The 19,831-nt window shown below is 43.6% G+C and overlaps 1 protein-coding gene across 5 annotated transcripts in view; it reads right to left on the bottom strand.

The window, feature by feature from the left end:
• ERICH6B (glutamate rich 6B) overlaps positions 1-8,608 on the bottom strand; it is a 50,639-nt gene extending 42,031 nt beyond the window's left edge. For 3 of the 5 annotated variants that reach the window (XM_039497120.1, XM_039497123.1, XM_039497124.1), the window contains exons 1-3: positions 8,535-8,608; positions 7,091-7,531; positions 69-126 (exon numbers count right to left, since the gene is read on the bottom strand). In XM_039497120.1, coding sequence (XP_039353054.1) covers positions 69-126; positions 7,091-7,472 — 440 coding nt within the window. In that variant the 5' untranslated portion in view covers positions 7,473-7,531; positions 8,535-8,608. The other 2 variants (XM_039497122.1, XM_039497121.1) reach the window with 2 other exon arrangements.
• Between the last annotated feature and the right edge of the window lie 11,223 nt (positions 8,609-19,831).

Raw genomic sequence — 19,831 nt, 5'->3', positions numbered from 1 at the left:
GGTATTGTACAAATATACTGTAACCTAACTGAATTGTACTGAAAAATGTTACCAAATACTCTCCTTACTTTGACTCCTTCGACTTAGAACCAGCATGCGGAGTTGATAGAGAATCTGCCTGAAATTCTAAAGGGGAGGGGAGAGAAAAGTTTTCTTTAAACATATGTTTTGCTCTCTGGAACAATGGGGCTTTTCAGTATGAATTTTCTTGCTGTTCTGGTATTTTGTATTTCAGACAACACTTTGCCAGAGTTGCTGCCTTAATTGGAAGCTTTTTGTATTTTAATGATACAATAAATTGTATGGGGAAGAAGGGGGAAGAAAGCCTTTAAAATTAGTTATAAAAAAAGCCCTTGGAGTCTGGGGACAGAATTTTCAGAAAATGATAAGTTTTACAAGCAAATTTACTTTGCCTTCCTATTCAGTTATGATTATAACTGCCCGTATCATGTCATACTCTGCAGACTGTACCGTATGCTGTTCCGAAGGCTCCAAGCACTTTTTAAAGAGATAAAGCCGTGACAGTGTGCCATGTAAAGTACTCTACAAACCTAGCAATATGCCAAGTATACACAGTTAGCAATGTTATGTAAATTCCAATAATACATACACACACACACAAACACCAACCTACAGCAATATGCCTTTTAAACTACCACTGCCAGCATGCCAAGTGAATTCCTTGCATACAGTATAAACCAATACGTTTTGAAAACTTTTGTCCAAGCCTCCCAAAGTGCCATGTAAAATTTTGTATATGGGGAGTTAAATTGGCTATAGGTTGGCAGGAACCGCACATTTTGCCTGCTTATCAAAATAGTGGACTCTTGGGAATTTGTCACTCCACCTAATCATGCTTGTGCTTCTGCACAGGTAGTGTGCTCTCAGGGGCGTGCGTGTGTGTGTGTGTCACTAATCTGAAACTTCCTAGAATTGCACAATTCTTTCTAGTTGAAAACAATTGTTAGTGGTGCTGAGACTGAGAGTGTGCGTAACCCACACACCTCCTAGGTGTGTTGTTCTGTCCCATCTACTGGCACCAAGACCACTTAGAGAGAGTGAAAATGAGTCTGCTCTACAGCCTTATCTAACAGCCAGTTGACTGTCAACGGCGTTATACGTGATATTGTGAGGAGCACAGAGAGGCTAAGAGTGAGTGTCTCCTGATGCTGCTCAGTGAGAGCTAGTGAGAGTATAAATAGCAGAGTAGCTACAGTAGCATGGGTAGCAGCAGTCGAGCCATGACCAGGGCTGGCTCCAGACCCCAGCACGCCAAGCGCGCGCTTGGGGCGGCATGCCGTGGGGGGCGCTCTGCCTGTCGCTGAGAGGGCGGCAGGCGGCTCCGGTGGACCTCCCGCAGGCATGCCTGTGGGTGCTCCACCGGAGCGGCGGGACCAGCGGACCCTCCGCAGGCACGTCTGTGGGAGGTCCACCAGAGCCGAGGGACTGGCGACCGCCACAGCGCCCCCTGCGGCGTGCCGCCGTACTTGGGGCGGCGAAATTGCTAGAGCCGCCCCTGGCCATGACTGAGCTGTGCCGAGTACAAACCACCTGAAACTGGATGGGTACATGGCATGTCTAAGCCAGGCCTCTGCTTCTGCTACCCATGTTACCACAGCTACACTGGTACTTACACTCACGCTAGTTGGATGACAGCTACTGTGTATGCATACGTGAGCAGAGAAATCAGCACGCTAGCTTGGAGCATAGATGTTGTCCAAGAATATGCCTACACTGCAAGCAAAAGGTGAGATTGTAGCATGGGTACACGTGCCTGTGCTAGCTTTAACCTAGCTAGCATGGGTTACAATAGCAGTGTGGGCATGGTGACATGGGCTTCAGTATGGGCAAGCAACCCAGGTATGTGCCCAGGGTCCCTGGAGGACTTGTACTCAGGCTGCTATCCTGTGCTGAAACAGGGGCCACCATATCTGCACTGCTGTTGTTACCTAGGTGATCTAGATCTGGATATGCCTCCCTGTGCTACCAGCCCATCTTTATCTGCACTACAGACACCCTAAGAGCTGGTCTGCACTTGGGACTACCTCTTACACCAGTGCAAACCCTTAGTGTAAACATGCTGCACCAGTGTAAGAGGTAGTTTGCACTGGTGTGGTTTACCCTGGTTCGCAACCAGGCAGGGCCGGATCCAAGTTTTTTGCCGCCCCAAGCAAAAAAATTTCCCGCACCCCCTCGACCCCACCCCAACTCCGCCCCTTCCCCGCCCCATTCCAACTCCTTCCCCAAATCCCTGACCCCACCTCCTCCCCCAGCCGCGCCACATTTCCCCTCCTACCCCTACCTCCCAGGCTTTGCCCCCCCCGGGTTACTTCCTGCGGCCCTCACCATGCCCCCCACCGCTGCAGCTCACCTCTGCTCTGCCTGCTCCCCTGAGTGCGCCGCCGCTGCTCCGCTTCTCCCCCCTCCCTCCCAGGCTTGCCGCAAAACAGCTGATTCGCGCAGCAAGCCTGGGAGGGAGGGGGGAGAAGAAGCACGGCGACATGCTTGGGCGAGCAGGTGGCAGTGGAGCGGAGGTGAACTGGGGGGGGAGTGGTTCCTCTTCCCCCCGCCAGGTTACTTCCAGCGGCCCTCCCCATGCCCCCCACCACCGCAGCTCACCTCCGCTTATTCCCGGCTCCCGGCTTTTTGCGCCGCAAGCAAAAAAAAAGGAGATGGAGTGCCGCCCCTAGCACATGCTTGGAGCACTGGTGCCTAGAGCCGGCCCTGCAACCAGGGCAAGCTGCATCAATGCAAGCCATTTTTCACACATGCGCAGCACATCTATACTAGGTGCTGCTGTAACCACTGGTCACTGTGTGTTACACATCCCCCTCTGTGTTACACATCCCCCTCTGTACTCACTCCACAGAGACTATGGGTCAGTTACAGCTTTCAGCTAGAGAGTGTGGCTCTTTAGCTCAAGCTGTAGACACTCTGCTTTAAAGATCCTTGGTTCAATTCCTGATGTTGACCAACATGGTGGCCAAGGCCATCACACTAGCATCAGTGCAAAAATCTCAAGCATATGTGTGCTCTAAAACAAAAGAACTCAGATAGAGGAAAAGAAGATAGACACATTCAGAAATGAGTAGGAGCTGGAAGAGAGATATGAGACTATCAGGGATTGGGGGAAGAAAGAGACACATGGACAGCAAGGGGACAGAGAGAGAGGTTTTTACACTAAGGTGATGGGAGGAGGTTGAGGATAAGAAAGGGAAGATGCAGAAGATACCTGAGGAGAAGAAAGCACAAGAGAGAAGTGCTGATAGTAACTGGACAGGTAGCTGAAAGAATCAAAACAAAGCTTCCTGTATGCCATGTTAATGCCCATGCTTCATGGGCCATTCACGCTGGGACCCCTTTATGCTGCTCTGGCAGCATGAAGAAGCCTAAAAGTGGGTATCTGGTGCAAATGTATACCCACTTTTAGGCCCCTTTACACTTCTAGAGTTACTCTCATCCAATCAGGGAACAGAAACATACCACATGATCACTGTATAGCATACCATGTGATCAACATGTTCAATCAGATCTAACCACACCAGTTCAAATTTTGAATTCTCCCACAAATTACTCACAATCTACAGAGCAAGAATTATTTGTGACAATTATTTAACCGAACAATGTTAAAAACTGGAAAAACATTGAGAAACCTCTAGGTTGTTCAGCCAGCACATGAAGAGAATAAGGCAAAATTCCTCCTTTTTTTTGCTACAGATTATTTTACCAGCTTTCACAGTTTTTCCTGCTTTTTCCCTTCCTTTTGAGATTTTTCCCCACAGAAATATTTTATTTTTTTCAAAAAGAAAAAATAAATCTAATGAACAATGAATAAAGAAGATAAAATTACATTTGGAATTTCCCTTTTTTGACAATTTTTGTAGTGAGAAGAGTCTGTATACATTTGTATTATTGACTGTGCTTTATGGGTCCAAAATGAGGAGTTCCCAAAACCCATATTTGATTTTTTGCCTACCATCCATCCATGTACCATTCTATGCCAAGGAAGCCATAGACAGAATATCATCTTTCTTGCATTTTAAATTGCAATTCAAAAGTTTGTGATCCAACATTTTAGTTCCAAGCTTCCTTCATCAGAATGGCATTTGTTGAGGTTACTACATGCATTCAGTTCTAGTTAGCTGACAGCATTGTTTCAAATCTTTGACCTATTCCAGTGGGGGATTTACTTGCAAGGATGTGGCTCACATGAGTGCATGCTAAGAATATTTGATTTCATTGTGGAGAAGAGAGACTTTAAATGGCTTTTATGCATTTAGAAAATAAACCTAGTATCTGCGCAGAGATGACTATTGTAATTCTAAGGAAGTGGGTAAGGCATGCATTGAAAATATAGAGTTGAGGGGGAAACACCTATCCCCCCTACATCTCCAGAAGACACAATGCTGCAGCTTTAGCTCTGCAGGGAGAGGCAACTGCAAAAGCAGTGACTGTCCCTGCAGTGCCCAGCTGTTTGCCGCTGCCTCTCCCTGCTGTGTAGGGAGGGGGCCTTGCAGCATCATGTGATGGAGTGGGGCCAGCACACCCTGGCAAAAATCTAGGGGGATGACGACACACATGACCCCACATGCCTCGCATACACGTCGCCTCTGGCTTCTGCCCAGCAGTGAGTGTGGTCTTGGGGTTTCAGCTTTCAAACGTCTTAAGATTGTTGTATGTGTCTGTAAATTTGGCCACCGCTGGTATAAAGCCTTTGAAAATCATGGTTCCTACATGCTCAGTAGAGACCTCTTCAATTTTAGAAACTAAAAGCCAAAGTTTGTCCTCCTTGAGCATGCTCAAGCCTCTCACAGCTCCTAGTGTGAAGTCCCCACACATGCTCCAGCCCAGACTTCCCTCTAGTGGCCACTCTCAGCTGTTCTGGGCTAGGAGGGGAGGATGAGTGGTCACTGGAACTCAGAACAGGGAGCCTGTCTCCTCTGAGTGCTCAATGACCTGTCTTGCTGGTATTCACACAGTGTGAAGGAGGAAGCCATCTGATTCTAAAGCAGAGGGGACAAAAGCTGGACCGGGGTGAAGGAAAGGAGAGATTTGTACAAGAAGTGAATGAGACTGGAACTGGGGGCAGGAGAGAAACTGGGATTGGCTGGGCAAGGAGACTGGGGGTTGGATGAGCAGCCTGAGGAGTAAAGACTAGGACTGGCTAGTCGAGAATTGACTGGGATGAGGAGCCCAGGGTGGAGCAGGAACAAGAAAGGACAGAACATGGACAGGTTGAAGGTGAAAGACAGAACAGAAAGAAAACACTGGGCCCATGAGAGAACACTGCCCTCCAGAGCCTGGAATTGAACCCACAGTTCCTAAGTCTCACCATTCCTCTGCTCCAATCAAAGAGCTCTATGCAGTGGATCTGAAAGTTCCAACCCTGCTATTGACCAACGTGAGTCCTGAATTTATATTTTTCAATTGCTTAAAAAACAAAATCTAGAAAATTATATACCCCTTCTCCCAAACCTGTGTGTAAAGAACTTTATAAATATTGCAAAATCAAACTCTCAAAAATTACAAAATACCAGAATCAAGGTTGCCTCTGAGACCTTAATTCAGCATCCTTATGCATATGTATTATGACTCAGTCTTTAATTATACAATCACATACTATTTTTGCCACATTTTCTAACTTTTGAGTGCTTGACATTGCAATCTTAATCGTGTTCTTTTAACATAGATTTTGTGTGTTTAATTAAATCGAAGTGTGGCTATTGATCACATGTGAGCAACTCATTGCAAAATAAATTTGGAATTTTAATCCCATAACCACAAGATATTATTTCATGTGAACTAGTGCATTTATAGATCAGGACCTGGTTTTTCACTTACTCCCTGGGTTTACACCAGTGGAACACCAATGACTTCAATGGATTGGCTTCTGATTTACACTGGTACAAGGGAGTGGAGAATTGGGTATCTCTTACTACCAGTTTTAAAGACAATCATGTATAGCTAAGTGACTCCAGAATATTGGGGACTACAGTGAAATAAAAGGTGTTGAAAACAGCGCGACACAGGTGATGAGGCAAAACCGTAGTGAGTATAAATAAACAAGATTTTTGTGACTTAAGAGGTACTTTAACAACCTCTTCTTCCCTCAGTTTTCTGCTTTGTATGATTGGCTGGATTGCCTGACTAGCAATAAAATACTGCTAAAGGCTGGATATAAAGCAAAAGAGTTGCAATCAAGCAGCTTTAGGATATCATCACCTGACATTGTCTTTTATTAATTTGCTGGTGGTTGCATGCAGCAGAATGACTTGTTAAGTTCCAGATGGGCATAAGCCACAAAATTCACATCTGGATTTCAAGCACCCTCAAAGTTCCAAGGTGTTGTTTTGGCCTCGCGGATGGATAGGATGGGATTTGCACCCAGCCTTGCCCTAACTCTGTTCCCATCATTGATAAAATTCCCACCGACTTCAATGGGAGCATCTAGGCCAGAGTGCAGCACTATTGAAAATCTCTCCCAGAGGGTCTGTATTTGAAATTCAGATTTGGGTTCTGACCTCGCCATTGAAGATCAACACCCTTCTCTACCTAATATATCTGCTGCAAAATATCCATCTGTTTATGTAGCAACTGTGGGTCCATTTCCCAAAGCTGGATACCTAAAATGAGGTGCTTAAATCTGGATAAAGGTAATAATTGGAGATATACCAATCTCATAGAACTGGAAGGAACCTTGAAAGGTCATTGAGTCCAGCCCCCTGCCTTCACTAGCAGGACCAATTTTTGCCCCAGATCCCTAAGCAGCCCCCTCAAGGATTGAACTCACAACCCTGGGTTTAAGCAGGCCAATATGCAAATCACTGAGCTATCCCTCCCTCCTAATCTGGATATAGGTTTCCATGGGTGGGATTTTCTAAAGCATTCAGCATTGGCCTAACTCTGCTCCCACCAAAGTCAGTGGGAGTTTTACTGTTGTCTGCACCGGGAGCATTTAGATCAGCACTGAGCATCTTTGAAAAGCCCTCCCCGAGTACCCATTTTAGGCGCCCAAGTTTGATAATCATGTTCTCCTTGTCTGAACACATTTTAAAAGGACAAAAAGAAATCCCCCTGTCAGCCAAAATACCTGCCAATAAGCTGCCTTTGTGTGACATTTCTTCAGCCTTTTCCAAGTGAGTTTCCCTGGACCTTTTAGCCGGCTCTCTTGGAAGGAAGGAGATGGCACCTTCCGGATCTTTTTTATCTGGGACATGCTCTCCGCTGACTTCCCCACTCCTCTCTCTCTCCAGCAAACAGAGATTACTCTGCTTAACGTACTCCTCCACAGATTGGTTACCAAGGACTCCTTTTGCAGTCAAATACTCTTTTTCTAGCTTTTGAACATTTTCTACAGTGAGGAGCAAAATAGCAGATTGGGAATCTGATGAAATACACCCAGAGGGAGACGGGGATGTTCTTGATTGGGGCTGGTTACTGCCAGCCCCTGACAGCTTGTGTCCTTTCGACATATCTGCAATGCATTAAGGAGATGAAAATCTTCAGCAACAGGCAAAGTCAATTCATCATTCTGGTAACAAAGAAAGAAAGAATAATCCCATTAGTCATTTGCTACTGCTGTACACATTGATTTATGTAGTTAAAATATTCACACGGAGATAACCTTATTAGATTGAAAATCACTCTCTTTTCAGGAGGGTCTGCTACGGCTCCAATCCAACAAAGCACTTAAGCATGTCCTTAGTATTAAGCATATGCTTAAATCCCATGGAGGTCAGCAGGACTTTGTTAAGCGTGTACTTAAGTGTTTTGCTGAATTGGGCCCTGGGATAGCTTAAAAAAGTGAAACACCAAAATACCTCAGAGAACTCCATATTCATAGGCCCAAACACACTAGAATCAAATACCTCGCCTCATAATACACAATGTTACCGTGGTACCCACTAAAGATTGCACTGGCGATTTCATTATTAACTCGCTTTTCCAGGGGCTTTGTCATTGGCGACAAAACGCTGAATGGTTGAAACTTACCATATGAAGCCTGGATCCAAGTGCACTTTATATTCATTACCAGTGTCCAAACAAATTGTTTTAGGCATTTTATGCTACATGCTGGCAAAGAACACAAATATGCAGAGGAGTCTGTTTAACTGGCCCAGCTGGTGGTCCGTTTAACATGCCAATTAAGACTGACAAACAGGACAGCCCAAGAAAGACTTGAAATGAATACAGATATTAGCCTTTGACAATCCTGTATGGATTTGATATCTTTAGTTTTGTACAGCTCTTGGTGAAACATACACGAGTCAAGCAGAGCGACTTGCCCTGCTCTTTTGAATATCTGGCTGACAATATCTTCTTCCTCTGATCCACCCAATCCATTTTATGTAAAGAAAAAGGAAAAGGGGGGTGGGAGTGGACTAAAGATAACTTGACGGCCCCCGTGCTTCACAAACCCATCTTGGATAATCATGCTTTGTTTTCCTCTACTCTAGTTGCTTACCAATATTGTCATTAACACTCATTTTACCTACATTAAACATCAGATCAATAGTTTGGAGACTCTCCTTTACCTTTTTAAAGATTGGAGGAACATTCAGCTTCTTCCAGTGATTGGAAAACTCACCTGATTACCATAGATTCCAAGGTCAGAAGGGACCATTGTGATCATCTAGTCAGACCTCACATATAACACAGGCCATAGAACTTCCCCAACATAATTCCTAGAGCAGATCTTTTAGTATAACATCCAATCCTAATTTTACAATTGTCAGTGATGGAGAATCCATCATGACCTAAGCTCCCTCTAAGCTGTGCGGCCGCACAGCAGGCTATCAAGGGCCGCACTGGCACACAGTGGGGAGAGGCGCTTCTCCCCCAGCCCCAGGCTACTGCAGTGAGAGAGGGCTGGGGGGGATCCTTTCTCCCCACTGCAGTCCCGGGGCAGCCTGCACTCCAAACCCCTCATCCCCGACCTCACCCCAGAGCCCGCACCCCCAGCCAGAGCCCTCACCCCTCCCACCTCAACCCTCTGCCCTAGCCCTGAGCCCACTCCCACATCCCAAACCCCTCATCCCTGACTCCACTCCAGGACCCACACCCCCAGCCAGAGCCCTCACCCCTCCCACCTCAACCCTCTGCCCTAGCCCTGAGCCCTCTCCCACACCCCAAACCCCTCATCCCCGACCTCACCCCAGAGCCCACACCCCCAGCCAGAGCCCTCACCCCTCCCACCTCAACCCTCTGCCCTAGCCCTGAGCCCTCTCCCACACCCCAAACCCCTCATCCCTGACCCCACCCCAGGACCCACACCCCCAGCCAGAGCCCTCACCCCTCCCACCTCAACCCTCTGCCCCAGCCCTGAGCTCCCTCTCGCACTCCAAACCCCTTGGCCTCATCCCCACCAAGCATCACCTCCATATTGGTGCACATAACAAAATCCATTCCGCACATGGATGTAAAAAATCTGAGGGAACATTGATCATGAGCCATGGCAAATTGTTCCAATGGTTAATTACCATCACTAATAAAATAATTAACATGTTATTTCCTGTCTGTCTAAAATTTGTCTAGCTTCATCTTCCAGCCATTGGATTATGTTATGCCTTTCTCTGCTAGATTGAGGAGCCCAATATTTGTTCCTCATGTAGATACTTACAGCTTGTGATCAAGTCACCCCTTAACCTTCTCTTTGTTAAGCTAAATAGATTGAGCTCCATGAGTCTGTACTTATAAGCATGTTTTCTAATCCTTTGAGCATTCTCCTGGCTCTTCTCGGAGCCCACTCAAATTTATTTACTTTCTTCTTGAATTGTGGACACCAGAACTGGACCCAGTATTGCAGCAGTGATCACACTGGTGCCAAATATTATCCTTGCTGTAGCTCTGCTATATTCTCAGATAGTTTCTTTGGGGCCCTACATTACATCTCTACAAGTTCTGGAGAGTTTTGGCTTTGTGGAACACTGATCCACCTTTTGTCAGAGAGCTGGTTGTTTAGTTTGGATGGCCTCCACCTCAGAAGAAGGGGGATCAATCTACCCAGGGACAGACTGGCTAGAGTAGTCAGGAGGGGGTAAACCAATAGCAAAACAGGAGTGTAAAAAGAGGGAAGATCTGAGCACTCAGCACAAAATTAAGATGAGAACAAAATTAATCAAGGCATCAAAGGGCATGAAGAGAAAAAATTCTTGAATTGCCTCAACACCAATGCTAGTAGCCAGGGTAACACACAAGAGGAATTGGAATTGCTCATTTATGAGGATAAATTAGATCTAGCTGGTGTTATTGAACCCTGGTGGGATGATGTGCACAACTGGAATGTTAAAATAAATGGTTATAACCTATTTAGGAAGGATCAAGTGCATAAAGGGGGAGAGGGAGTAGCACTCTATGTCAAAAATGGCATTACCTGTTTCCAAGTCACTGACAACTTGAAAGAAAATTATCTGGAATGCTTATGAATCACTGTCCTAACAGATAAAGCACAAACTGGAGTATTAGTTAGTCTCTGTTACAGATCACACTAGGGAACAGTATGACCACCTCCTTATGCACCTATCTATAATGTGTAGAAAAAAACCTGAGTGATCATGGGGGGCTTCAATTTGAGTGATATATGCTGGAGGACACATGCTGTCAATACTAAAACATCCTTGAATTTCTAAAAAACATCAGAGATGACATTTTCCCAACCCAAGAAGTGTTGCAGTCAGCATGGGGGAATTCTTTATGATATCTTGTCCTAATGGATAAGGAGGAACTGAACACAGAACTAAAAATTAACGATAGCTTAGGTACAAGTGATCATGACTTGATCACATTTATAAAGTGCAAACAGAATAAAGTCCAAGCCCATAATATATATACTCGATGCTTTAATATGGCCAGTTTCAAAAAGCTGAAAACAATTATGAGCTAAATCAACTGGAAAGAAGAATTTAATAAAAAAATATGAATGATAATTGGGAGTCATTTAAGAACACCTTACAAGATGCCCCAAAAGCCACAATCCCACAATTGATGAAGAAATCTGTGCTGATTAAAAAAACAACTGGTTTGGAGGGGAAGAGAAGGCAGCTATAAAAAGTAATATAAGATATATATGTTGACAAATTGGAAAGGGTTTAGAAATGAGCTACAAGAATGATTTAAGATCTAGACACCCTGCCGTGCATTGACACTGAAAAAACTCAGTCTATTTAGTTTATCCAAGAGAAGGTTAAAAGGCGACTTGGCTCACCATCTACAAGTACCTCCAGGGGAAGAAATTTTTATAGTAGAGGACTCTTTAATTTAGCAGACGTAGGCATCAAGATCCAATGGGTGGAAGCTGAAGCTAGACAAATTCATGCTAGAAATAAGGAGCAAACTCTTAACAATGAGGGAATTTAACCATTGGAACAACTTACCTAAGGTTGTGATGGACACTATCACTTGAAGGCTTTAAATCAAGAGTGAATGTGTTTTTAAAAGATACGTTGTAGCTCTAGAAGAAGTTTAGGGGTGTGATTCTGGAAATCACTTGGTGAAATTCTATGGCCTGTGTTATGTTGGAGGTTAAATTAGATGAATGCTATGGTCCATTATTAAAATCTATTAATATAAGTAAGGCCTGATCACAATTTGGTCCAGTAGTGGCTACTAATTAATAATAATAAGCACTAGAGAATAGATTCACTGATCCATAGATTCCCAGGCTAGAAGGGACCATTTACCATGATGATGATGATCGAGGCTGACCTCCTGTGTAACACAGGCCATAGAACTTCCCCAACGTAATTCCTAGACCAGATCTTTTAGTAAAAATATCCAATCTTGATTTTAAAATAATTGTCAGCAATGGAGAATCCACCATGACCCTTGGCTAATTGTTCCAGTGGTTAATTACCATCACTGTTAAAAATTTAGACTTTATTTCCAGTCTGAATTTGTCTAGCTTCATCCTCCAGCCATTGGATTGTGTTACACCAGTCACTGCTAGATTGAAGAGCACATGATTAAGTATTTGTTCACCGTGCAGATACTTATACACCGTGATCAAGTCATCCATTAACCTTCTCTTTGTTGAGCTAAATAGACTCAAGGGGGTCAATCTATCTCTATAAGGCATGTTTTATAACCTTTAACCATCCTTGTGGCTCTTCTCTAAACTCTCTCCTATTTATTAACATCCTCCTTGAGTTATGGACACCAGAACTGGACATGCTATTCCAGCAGTGGTCACACCAGTGTCAAATATAGAGGTAAAATACCTCTCTACTCCTAACAGAGACCCCCCTGTTTATGCACCCTAGGATTGCATTAGCTTTTTTGGCTACAGCAGCACACTCAGAGCTCCTGTTCACCTGATTATGAACCATAACCCCAAAATCTTTTTCACAGTCACTGTTTCCCTGGATAGTCCCTCATCCTGCAAGTATGGCACACATTCTTTGTTCCTAGATGTATACGTTTTACATTTAGCCATATTAAAATGCACCCAGTTTACCAAACAATCCAGATCGCTCTGAATCAGTGACCTATCCTCTTTATTGTTTACCACTCCCCCAATTTTTGTGTCATCTACAAACTTTATCAGTGATGATTTTATGTTTTCTTCCAAGTCATTGATCAAAATTTTAAATAACATAGGGCCAAGAACTGATCCTTGCAGGACCCAACTAGAAACACACCTGCTCAGTGATGATTGTCCCTTTAGAATTACATTGTGAGACCTATCAGTTAGCCAGTTTTTAATCCTTTTAATAGGTTCCATATTAATTTTGTGTCACTAGTTTTCTATACAAAATATCATGTGGTACCAAATCAAATGCCTTAGAGAAGTCTATGTATATTACATCAACACTATTACTTTTATCAACCAAACCTGTAATTTATCCAAAATATGTATATCAAGTTAGTTTGACAGGATCTATTTTCCATAAACCTATGTTGATTTTCATTAATTACATTACCCTCCTCTAATTCTTTATTAATTGTGTCCTATATCAGCCGCTTCATTATATTGCCCAGGATCAATATCATACCATTTACCCTTTTAAAATATTGGTACAACAGTAGCTTTCTTCTGGAACGTCCCCAGTACTGTACTCCAAGACTTATTGAAAATCAACATTAAAAGTCCAGAGAGCTCCTCTGCCTGCTCTTTTAAAACTCTTGGATGCAAGTCATCTGGATCTGCTGATTTTAAAGAATCTAACTTTCATAGTTTCTGTTTAACATCCTCCAGAGATACTACTGGAATTGCCATATGATAAGACTATATCATCTCCAAATACAGATCAGAAATATTTATTGAACACGTCTGCCTTTTCTGCATTATTATTGATAAGGCTAGCATTTCCATATAGTGATAGATTGAGACAACTGTCAGGATTCTTTTTGTTCCTAATATATTTTAAAACTCCTTTTTACTGTCCTTAACTCTGCTGGCCATAGATTTCTGTTTGTATCCCTTTGCTTCCCTTATCAATTTTCTACAATTCATAACTTCTGATTCATAATCATTACTATTAATTTCCCCCTTCTTCCATTTGTTTTTATTATCTATCTAGATAGATATAGATAATATTTTATATTATATAATAAATATAAAATAAATTAAAACAAGTAGAAGAAGGGAAAAATTAATAGTAATGATTATGGTAACATCTTTTGTAAAGTGTCCCATTGTGGTAGATGTTGTACTTACTTACACAATAAGAGACTGTCCGTGTCTAATTGTCTTGTCTATTTACAATCTAAATAGACAAGACAAACTAAGGGTGGGAGGACAAACACAGGCAGCGATCTGAAGTGACTTACCCAGGGTCACACAGTATGTCTGTGGCCAAGCAGGGACTAGAAATCAGGCTTTCTGACTTCCAGCTCAGTACCAGTCCACCAGCACATATTGCTGCTCAAATTTTCTACTGCTGCTGCTGCGGCCCCTAGCTGGGCCAAAAAGAGGACTTCCCAGCTCACTTTCTCTTCAAGGAGTTCCCAGTACCAGTTGTTGTGGAGGAAGTTGAGAAGTTTTGTGTGTGAGACAAGAGTGAGATAAAGAGTCTGCTGGGACTTCTGGTATTTTATTTAGTTGCTTATTGATATTGTATTATTTATTTAAAATATTAAGTCTCAAAACCATCTAAGCGTTGTATATGGCTAGTCTTTGGCCTGGTCTACACTACGGGTGTGTGTGTGTGTGTGTGTCGAACTAAGGTACGCGACTTCAGCTACGCGAATAGCGTAGCTGAAGTCGAACTACCTTAGTTTGACTGACTTACCCGTCCAGACGCTGCGGGGTCGAACTCCGCGGCTCCAAGGTCAACTCCACCACCGCCGTTCGCGGTGGTGGAGTTCTGGAGTCGACCGGAGCGCGTGGGGAGTTCGAACTATCACGTCTTGATTAGATGCGATAGTTCGAACTCCGAGAAGTTGAACTCACCGCGTCGACCCGCGCGGTAAGTATGGACCTACCCTTTGCAACCATACATTTCCTCTCCCTTCTTTCTCCCTCCTTCATCCCTTCCATCCATTTGTTATACCCTGTTATGTCTTTTCTCATGATAGGACTGGCTCCTGCCAATGGGATCTACACAGACTCAGGCGCGAGCCCAGGCAGATCCGTTTGACAGATCTCATTTAGCCTTTAGAATATAAACTCTGCAGGGCAGGGACTGTCTCTTACTTTATGTAACGTGTACTGTGCAACACCTGTGACCCCAACCTTGATTGGGGCCTACCACAATACAAATAATTGTTCTTTCGTTTGTTGGAGAGGAAGAGGATTCTTCTAACCAACCCATCCCTGCCCTTCTGCAGCTCTGACCAAGGCTACTACACTAGAGCTAGTCAATGTTTTTTTCTGATTAAAAATGGCCTTTTTTCAACCTATGGGACTTTTCGCAAAAAAAATTTGAATCTTTTTCTTCTTGAACATTTCAGTGACATTCTTATTGATATTTATCATCCATTTTTTACTGAATATGTTTGCTTGTGTTTAAAAAATCATTAACAAAATAAAAAATTGCACAGAAACTTTAGTGAAATGGAAAATAGGCCCATTTTGAACCCTGCAAAACAGAGACAGTTCTTAATTTTCATACAAAGCGGATTTTCTTTTTTTTTTTTGACTAGCTTTATACAATAGGAGAGCTTCGTGGCAGTATCCACTCCCTAATATACAGCGTGTTAGCCTGACCTCTCACCCTCCATACCCTGATGTTCTTAAAATGAAATGTCAAAATCAGCTTACAAACCAGGTGCAAATGTAACACCAAACGCCCTTTGGTGGGTTGTTGGCAGCAGAGATCACACTTGGAACCTAGTACATGAGCTTTTACTACCTGAACTAACACAACCCTCTCTGTTAGCTGGTGCTGCAGCTGACTCATCAATTCCTAGTTGACTTACCCACTACTAGAGCGGGACAGAGTGCCACACTTTCACAAAGAACTAATGGTGGGAAGTCATTTCCAATGTATTTTTCCCCGTGCCGCACAAGTGCAAATCTCACATCCTATACTGTAGAGCAGGGGACTGTGTCTACCTCTGTGTTTGTACAACATCTGCCATAATGGGGCTTTCATCCTGATCCAAGCATCTGGACAGTACCGCTATTAATACAATTTATATTGCAATAGTTTCTAGGGGGCCCGATAAAGGATCTAGTCCCTGTTGTTCCCTACAAACATATAAGACAGTCTCTGCCCTGCAGAGCTCATGGTCTAGGAAGCCATGAAATAAAATATCAAATCATAATCCAGTCTCATTAAAATTACAGCCTAGAAAATAAACTACAGAATGTTAAATTGCCATTAAAAATATCACAAGGGATCCCCTGTTTAGAATATACAAATGTTTGCATGCAGCTATTCCTCTCCTGCAACGCTCTAAGCTGAACCAAATCAAGCTGTGCCAGGGCACCCAGACATCACAGTTGTATTTAGAAAAGTAAGCAAAAGTGATGCTTGTTTGCTATTTCCTTTACACAGCTTCACACTCCTTGCAGCTCTTCTATGCTGAAATCTAATCCGAACACTTGAATCTTAAGGAAATAAACACATCTGAAGTGGACTGAAGATTGCAGGCTTATGAGGCAATCTCCTTTGATTCATCAGGGGACATAGGAAAAGAGATGATTATATTCATTTTAATAAAAGGGGACTCGTCTAGCTGGCACAGTTGCCCCTTGCATTTATTTCTTCCTTAGTTTCATCTTCTGTCTCACCACCAGTGCACTTCAATTCTCCGTGGCAATCAGAACTGACATATTTGCTGGAAGCAGCAGGAGGACCTTGTTTGATCCAGGGCCTCCAGGCAGTGAAGTGAGTGTCAGAGCAGCCTTCCCTCATTAAAAACAAAACATCTGGTCACTGACAATCTCGCCCAGATAAAATTGACCACTCAAGTGAGCTCGGAGTCCCCCTGGTGAAGCAAGTGACTTAGCATGGCCTACTGTTGGCATAATATACATTCAGGTCACATCCACTTGGTTCACGATTAAAAACATGTTTCCCTTACTCCGAGCACTTCAATCATAGCTTATAAAAATCAAGCTGTATTCATTCCAGTTCATGCATCCTCATGATTTGGGCTTGGAGGAAATCATCATTTGCGAATCAGAAACTTTCAGGTTACAGTGGGGGTAAGTGCTATGGGCCTTAGAGAATGATCCAAGAAGGAAGGCTGAAAGTGGGTCTTTATGTTCAGGGATGGGGTGAGTGCATGGCTCTCTCACATGTGCTGATGCTCCCCCGATGACCTTCCTACCTTAGCTTTCATGGGGAGAAAAGTGAAGAGTCCCTGAGGGCTTGTGTATACTCAGGCATAGCCTTGATTTGGTACTAGCACTGACCCCTATAGACAACATTATGCCTGAGGTTTACTCTGACTGAGCCAATTGAGATTCACCCCTTGGTGCAACCAGGATAAACCCTGATTAAGTCATTTGAAAAACTCCAGCTTCATTTTCCTACACACAGGGGTCAGTGGTGATGTAGCTACACAGATTGTTGAATCAGAGCTATTCCTGACTGTAGGTCAGGCCTGATTCTCCCCTCACACCAGTCTTATATTGATATATACTTATCTCACAGAGGTGGAAGGGACCTTGAAAGGTCATCAAGTCCAGCCCTCTGCCTTCACTAGTAGGACCAAGTACCATCCCTGGCAATTTTTGCCCCAGATCCCTAAATGGCCCCCTCAAGGATTGAACTCACAGCTGTGGCTTTAGTAGACCAATGCTCAAACTACTGAGCTATCCCTCCCCAACCTCCTCTAAGATATTCCTGATTTACACCAGTTGGGGAGAATAATTAGGCCCAGAGTCTCTGGCAATAAGCTCTTTAGTCAGTTGAGCCTGGGTGCCAACCTTGGGAACCTTGCGTGTTGTTTGTGGGTAATGAATGTACTTGGAAGCATTTCTCAGAGAGAATCCCTAGCAGGCATCAGAGCTGAATGAAACTGCATCAGGATCCAGTGCATGCTGTGAGTACACAGAGAAGACTCCCTCCCTCTGGGATTAACAAAGGATAGGGGAGGGAATCTTATTATTTGATGTTTATTATTTGTACTACTGCACATCCCAAGCCAGCTGCAGGAGGAGGAAAATGTAATCCTCTTAAATGAGGTTAAACACAAAGTATCATACTGAGAACTGCCAGCAGAATTATTTCTAATTGTAAACTCCCTATATATGTCCCGAAAGATAGAGAACTAATATGTATGCAATGCTAAAGAGACTTTTGTATACAGCAACTTAGGCTCTAAAGGAGAATTTTCACACAGCAGTAAGCCTGGAAATAATACTCTGTCAAAAGAATTTTACTCAGCCTGCATTTTCCTTTGTTATATTTAAAGATAGTTGTTCTTGCATAGGTGATCTTTCCTTCCAAGCAGTGACTGCTTGATCCCACAGTATTCATAATCCTCTACTTCCATAGTCTATTGCTATGGAAATGCATATAATGGTGATTGCCATTTGGAAAGCCCTGACAGGTACAGATCTGATCACGAAGGCACTGTCCCTGCTCGGAGGAGCTTACAGACTACAACAGGTGGACAATACAAAATGCATTGAGAGACCCAGAGGAAGGGCCTCAAATGCAGAATTGTGATTTTACTGAAAAACAGGCAGAGAGGCAGGATTTGCTGTGAGGGAGCAAACAGTAAATGGGCCCACTTCTTCTCTAACAGACACCGGTATGAATCAAAGTCAATTCCACCAGGCCAGGTTCTGCTCTCAGTTACTCAGGTGTAAATCTGGAGTAATTGAACTGGCTTCAGTGGAGTTTCTTGAGATTCACTGGAGTAATGACAGCAGGGTTGAGCATAGCAAAGTTACACTGGTGCAAGAGGGGAATTAGGCCCTAATATCTTTGACAATTAACAAAATTGATAAGAAGAATTAATAAATCCCTTAATCATTTGGACACACTTGATTTCTCCTCAGCTTCTTGGTAAATTTCCCCGTGTGTAAGGCCTTCTTGAAGAAAGAAAGTTGAAGAATAAGGGCTTGTCTGCATGAGCACTTAATTTGCAGCAATCTGCAGTTTGATTCTACCCTGCACTAACCCACCACACACTAAGTGTCCGGGTGGGCCCTGCTGATGTGCATTAACAGTTTGTTAGAGCACTTTAATCCACTTCTGTTCTAAAGCAGGATAGATCATGTCATCAGAGTCCACGTGGACAGTTAGCATGTGGCAGGTTAGTGGAGTGTAGATTCACATCTCAGATTGCCACAAACTAAATGCTTGTGTAGACAAGCCCCTTACGAGTTCAGTCACAAGGGCAAATCCCAGTACGTTATTCTGCTCCCTTTCAGGCCCCATCCTTAATTGGGCTTGTTCCCTCTCTCCATTGAGAATAGAATGCAGAGCTACATTTTTCTGCCAAAGGACAAAATGCCAGAAGGGGTGGGGAAGGGGAAAAAAATCAACAGATGTGTCGCTGGTCCTTTTTGTCTCTTGCTTGAGAGGTCAAGCAGTTCAGGAAGCCAGTATAACCCATGGGGACCTCTCTCTGTAATGCAGCACTTTCAGGCTGCTATCCTAATGAACACCCTTGTCATCAATACCCACAGACAAGGACCCCACACTTCTCATGGGGGTGGCATACCTGGTAGAAGTAATCAGAAAAGCTTTTGTAAAGAAAAAATTTAAAAGTGCTGTAAAAATTCTAAACCATTCATGTATGTAGGCCAGTTCTTCCCTCCGTGACACTAATTTTAGACCTGTGTACTCCCATTGGTATCAAGAGAGATACAGCAACACAGATGTGGTGTAACAGAATGGAGCACCAAGTCCTAGTATGCAGGCTTAAAAATTGCAGACACATTTTAAAACAAAACAATCCCACACAGTTCCTCCATCACATTCCTGCCCAGAGCTGCGCTTTCCCTACCACAGCTGATGTTATGGCAACCAGCTAAAAGAGCTCCATTCGGCACTGCTCTAGGTGTTTGTACAACAATCAACTATTGCAAGTAAAACACAATTCTACACAGGGTCCAATTCTGACGTCCTTACTGACGCTGAGTAGCACTTACTCAGATAAGTACCAATAGCTCTATCGGAGTCAATAGCAGTACTCATGGTAGTGCACCTCAGTGTAAACTAAAGGGTGGCAGAACTGGGCTAGACTATAAAGTTACAATCTGCTCTGCGTAAGGGGGCAGCATTGTGCTCTGGTCTGCTCTTAGGATGGCAGAGCTAACTATGACTCTCAGCCAAAATACCTTCTCTGCTCTCCCCTATGCTGTGGGTTGGGGAATAAACTCCTTCATTCCCTTTAGTGCAGCAGTTTACTCTCGTCTAGGCACCCAGCCAGCTACTCTGCCATTGCCTTGCTTAGCAGCCCATCTAACCCATAGTGTCTCGATCCC

The sequence above is a fragment of the Mauremys reevesii genome, linkage group 1 (assembly GCF_016161935.1).
Source record: "Mauremys reevesii isolate NIE-2019 linkage group 1, ASM1616193v1, whole genome shotgun sequence".
Classification (NCBI taxonomy): Eukaryota; Metazoa; Chordata; order Testudines; family Geoemydidae; genus Mauremys; species Mauremys reevesii.
Note: the sequence above shows the minus strand (reverse complement) of the source record. Positions and strands in the feature narration are given on the sequence as shown.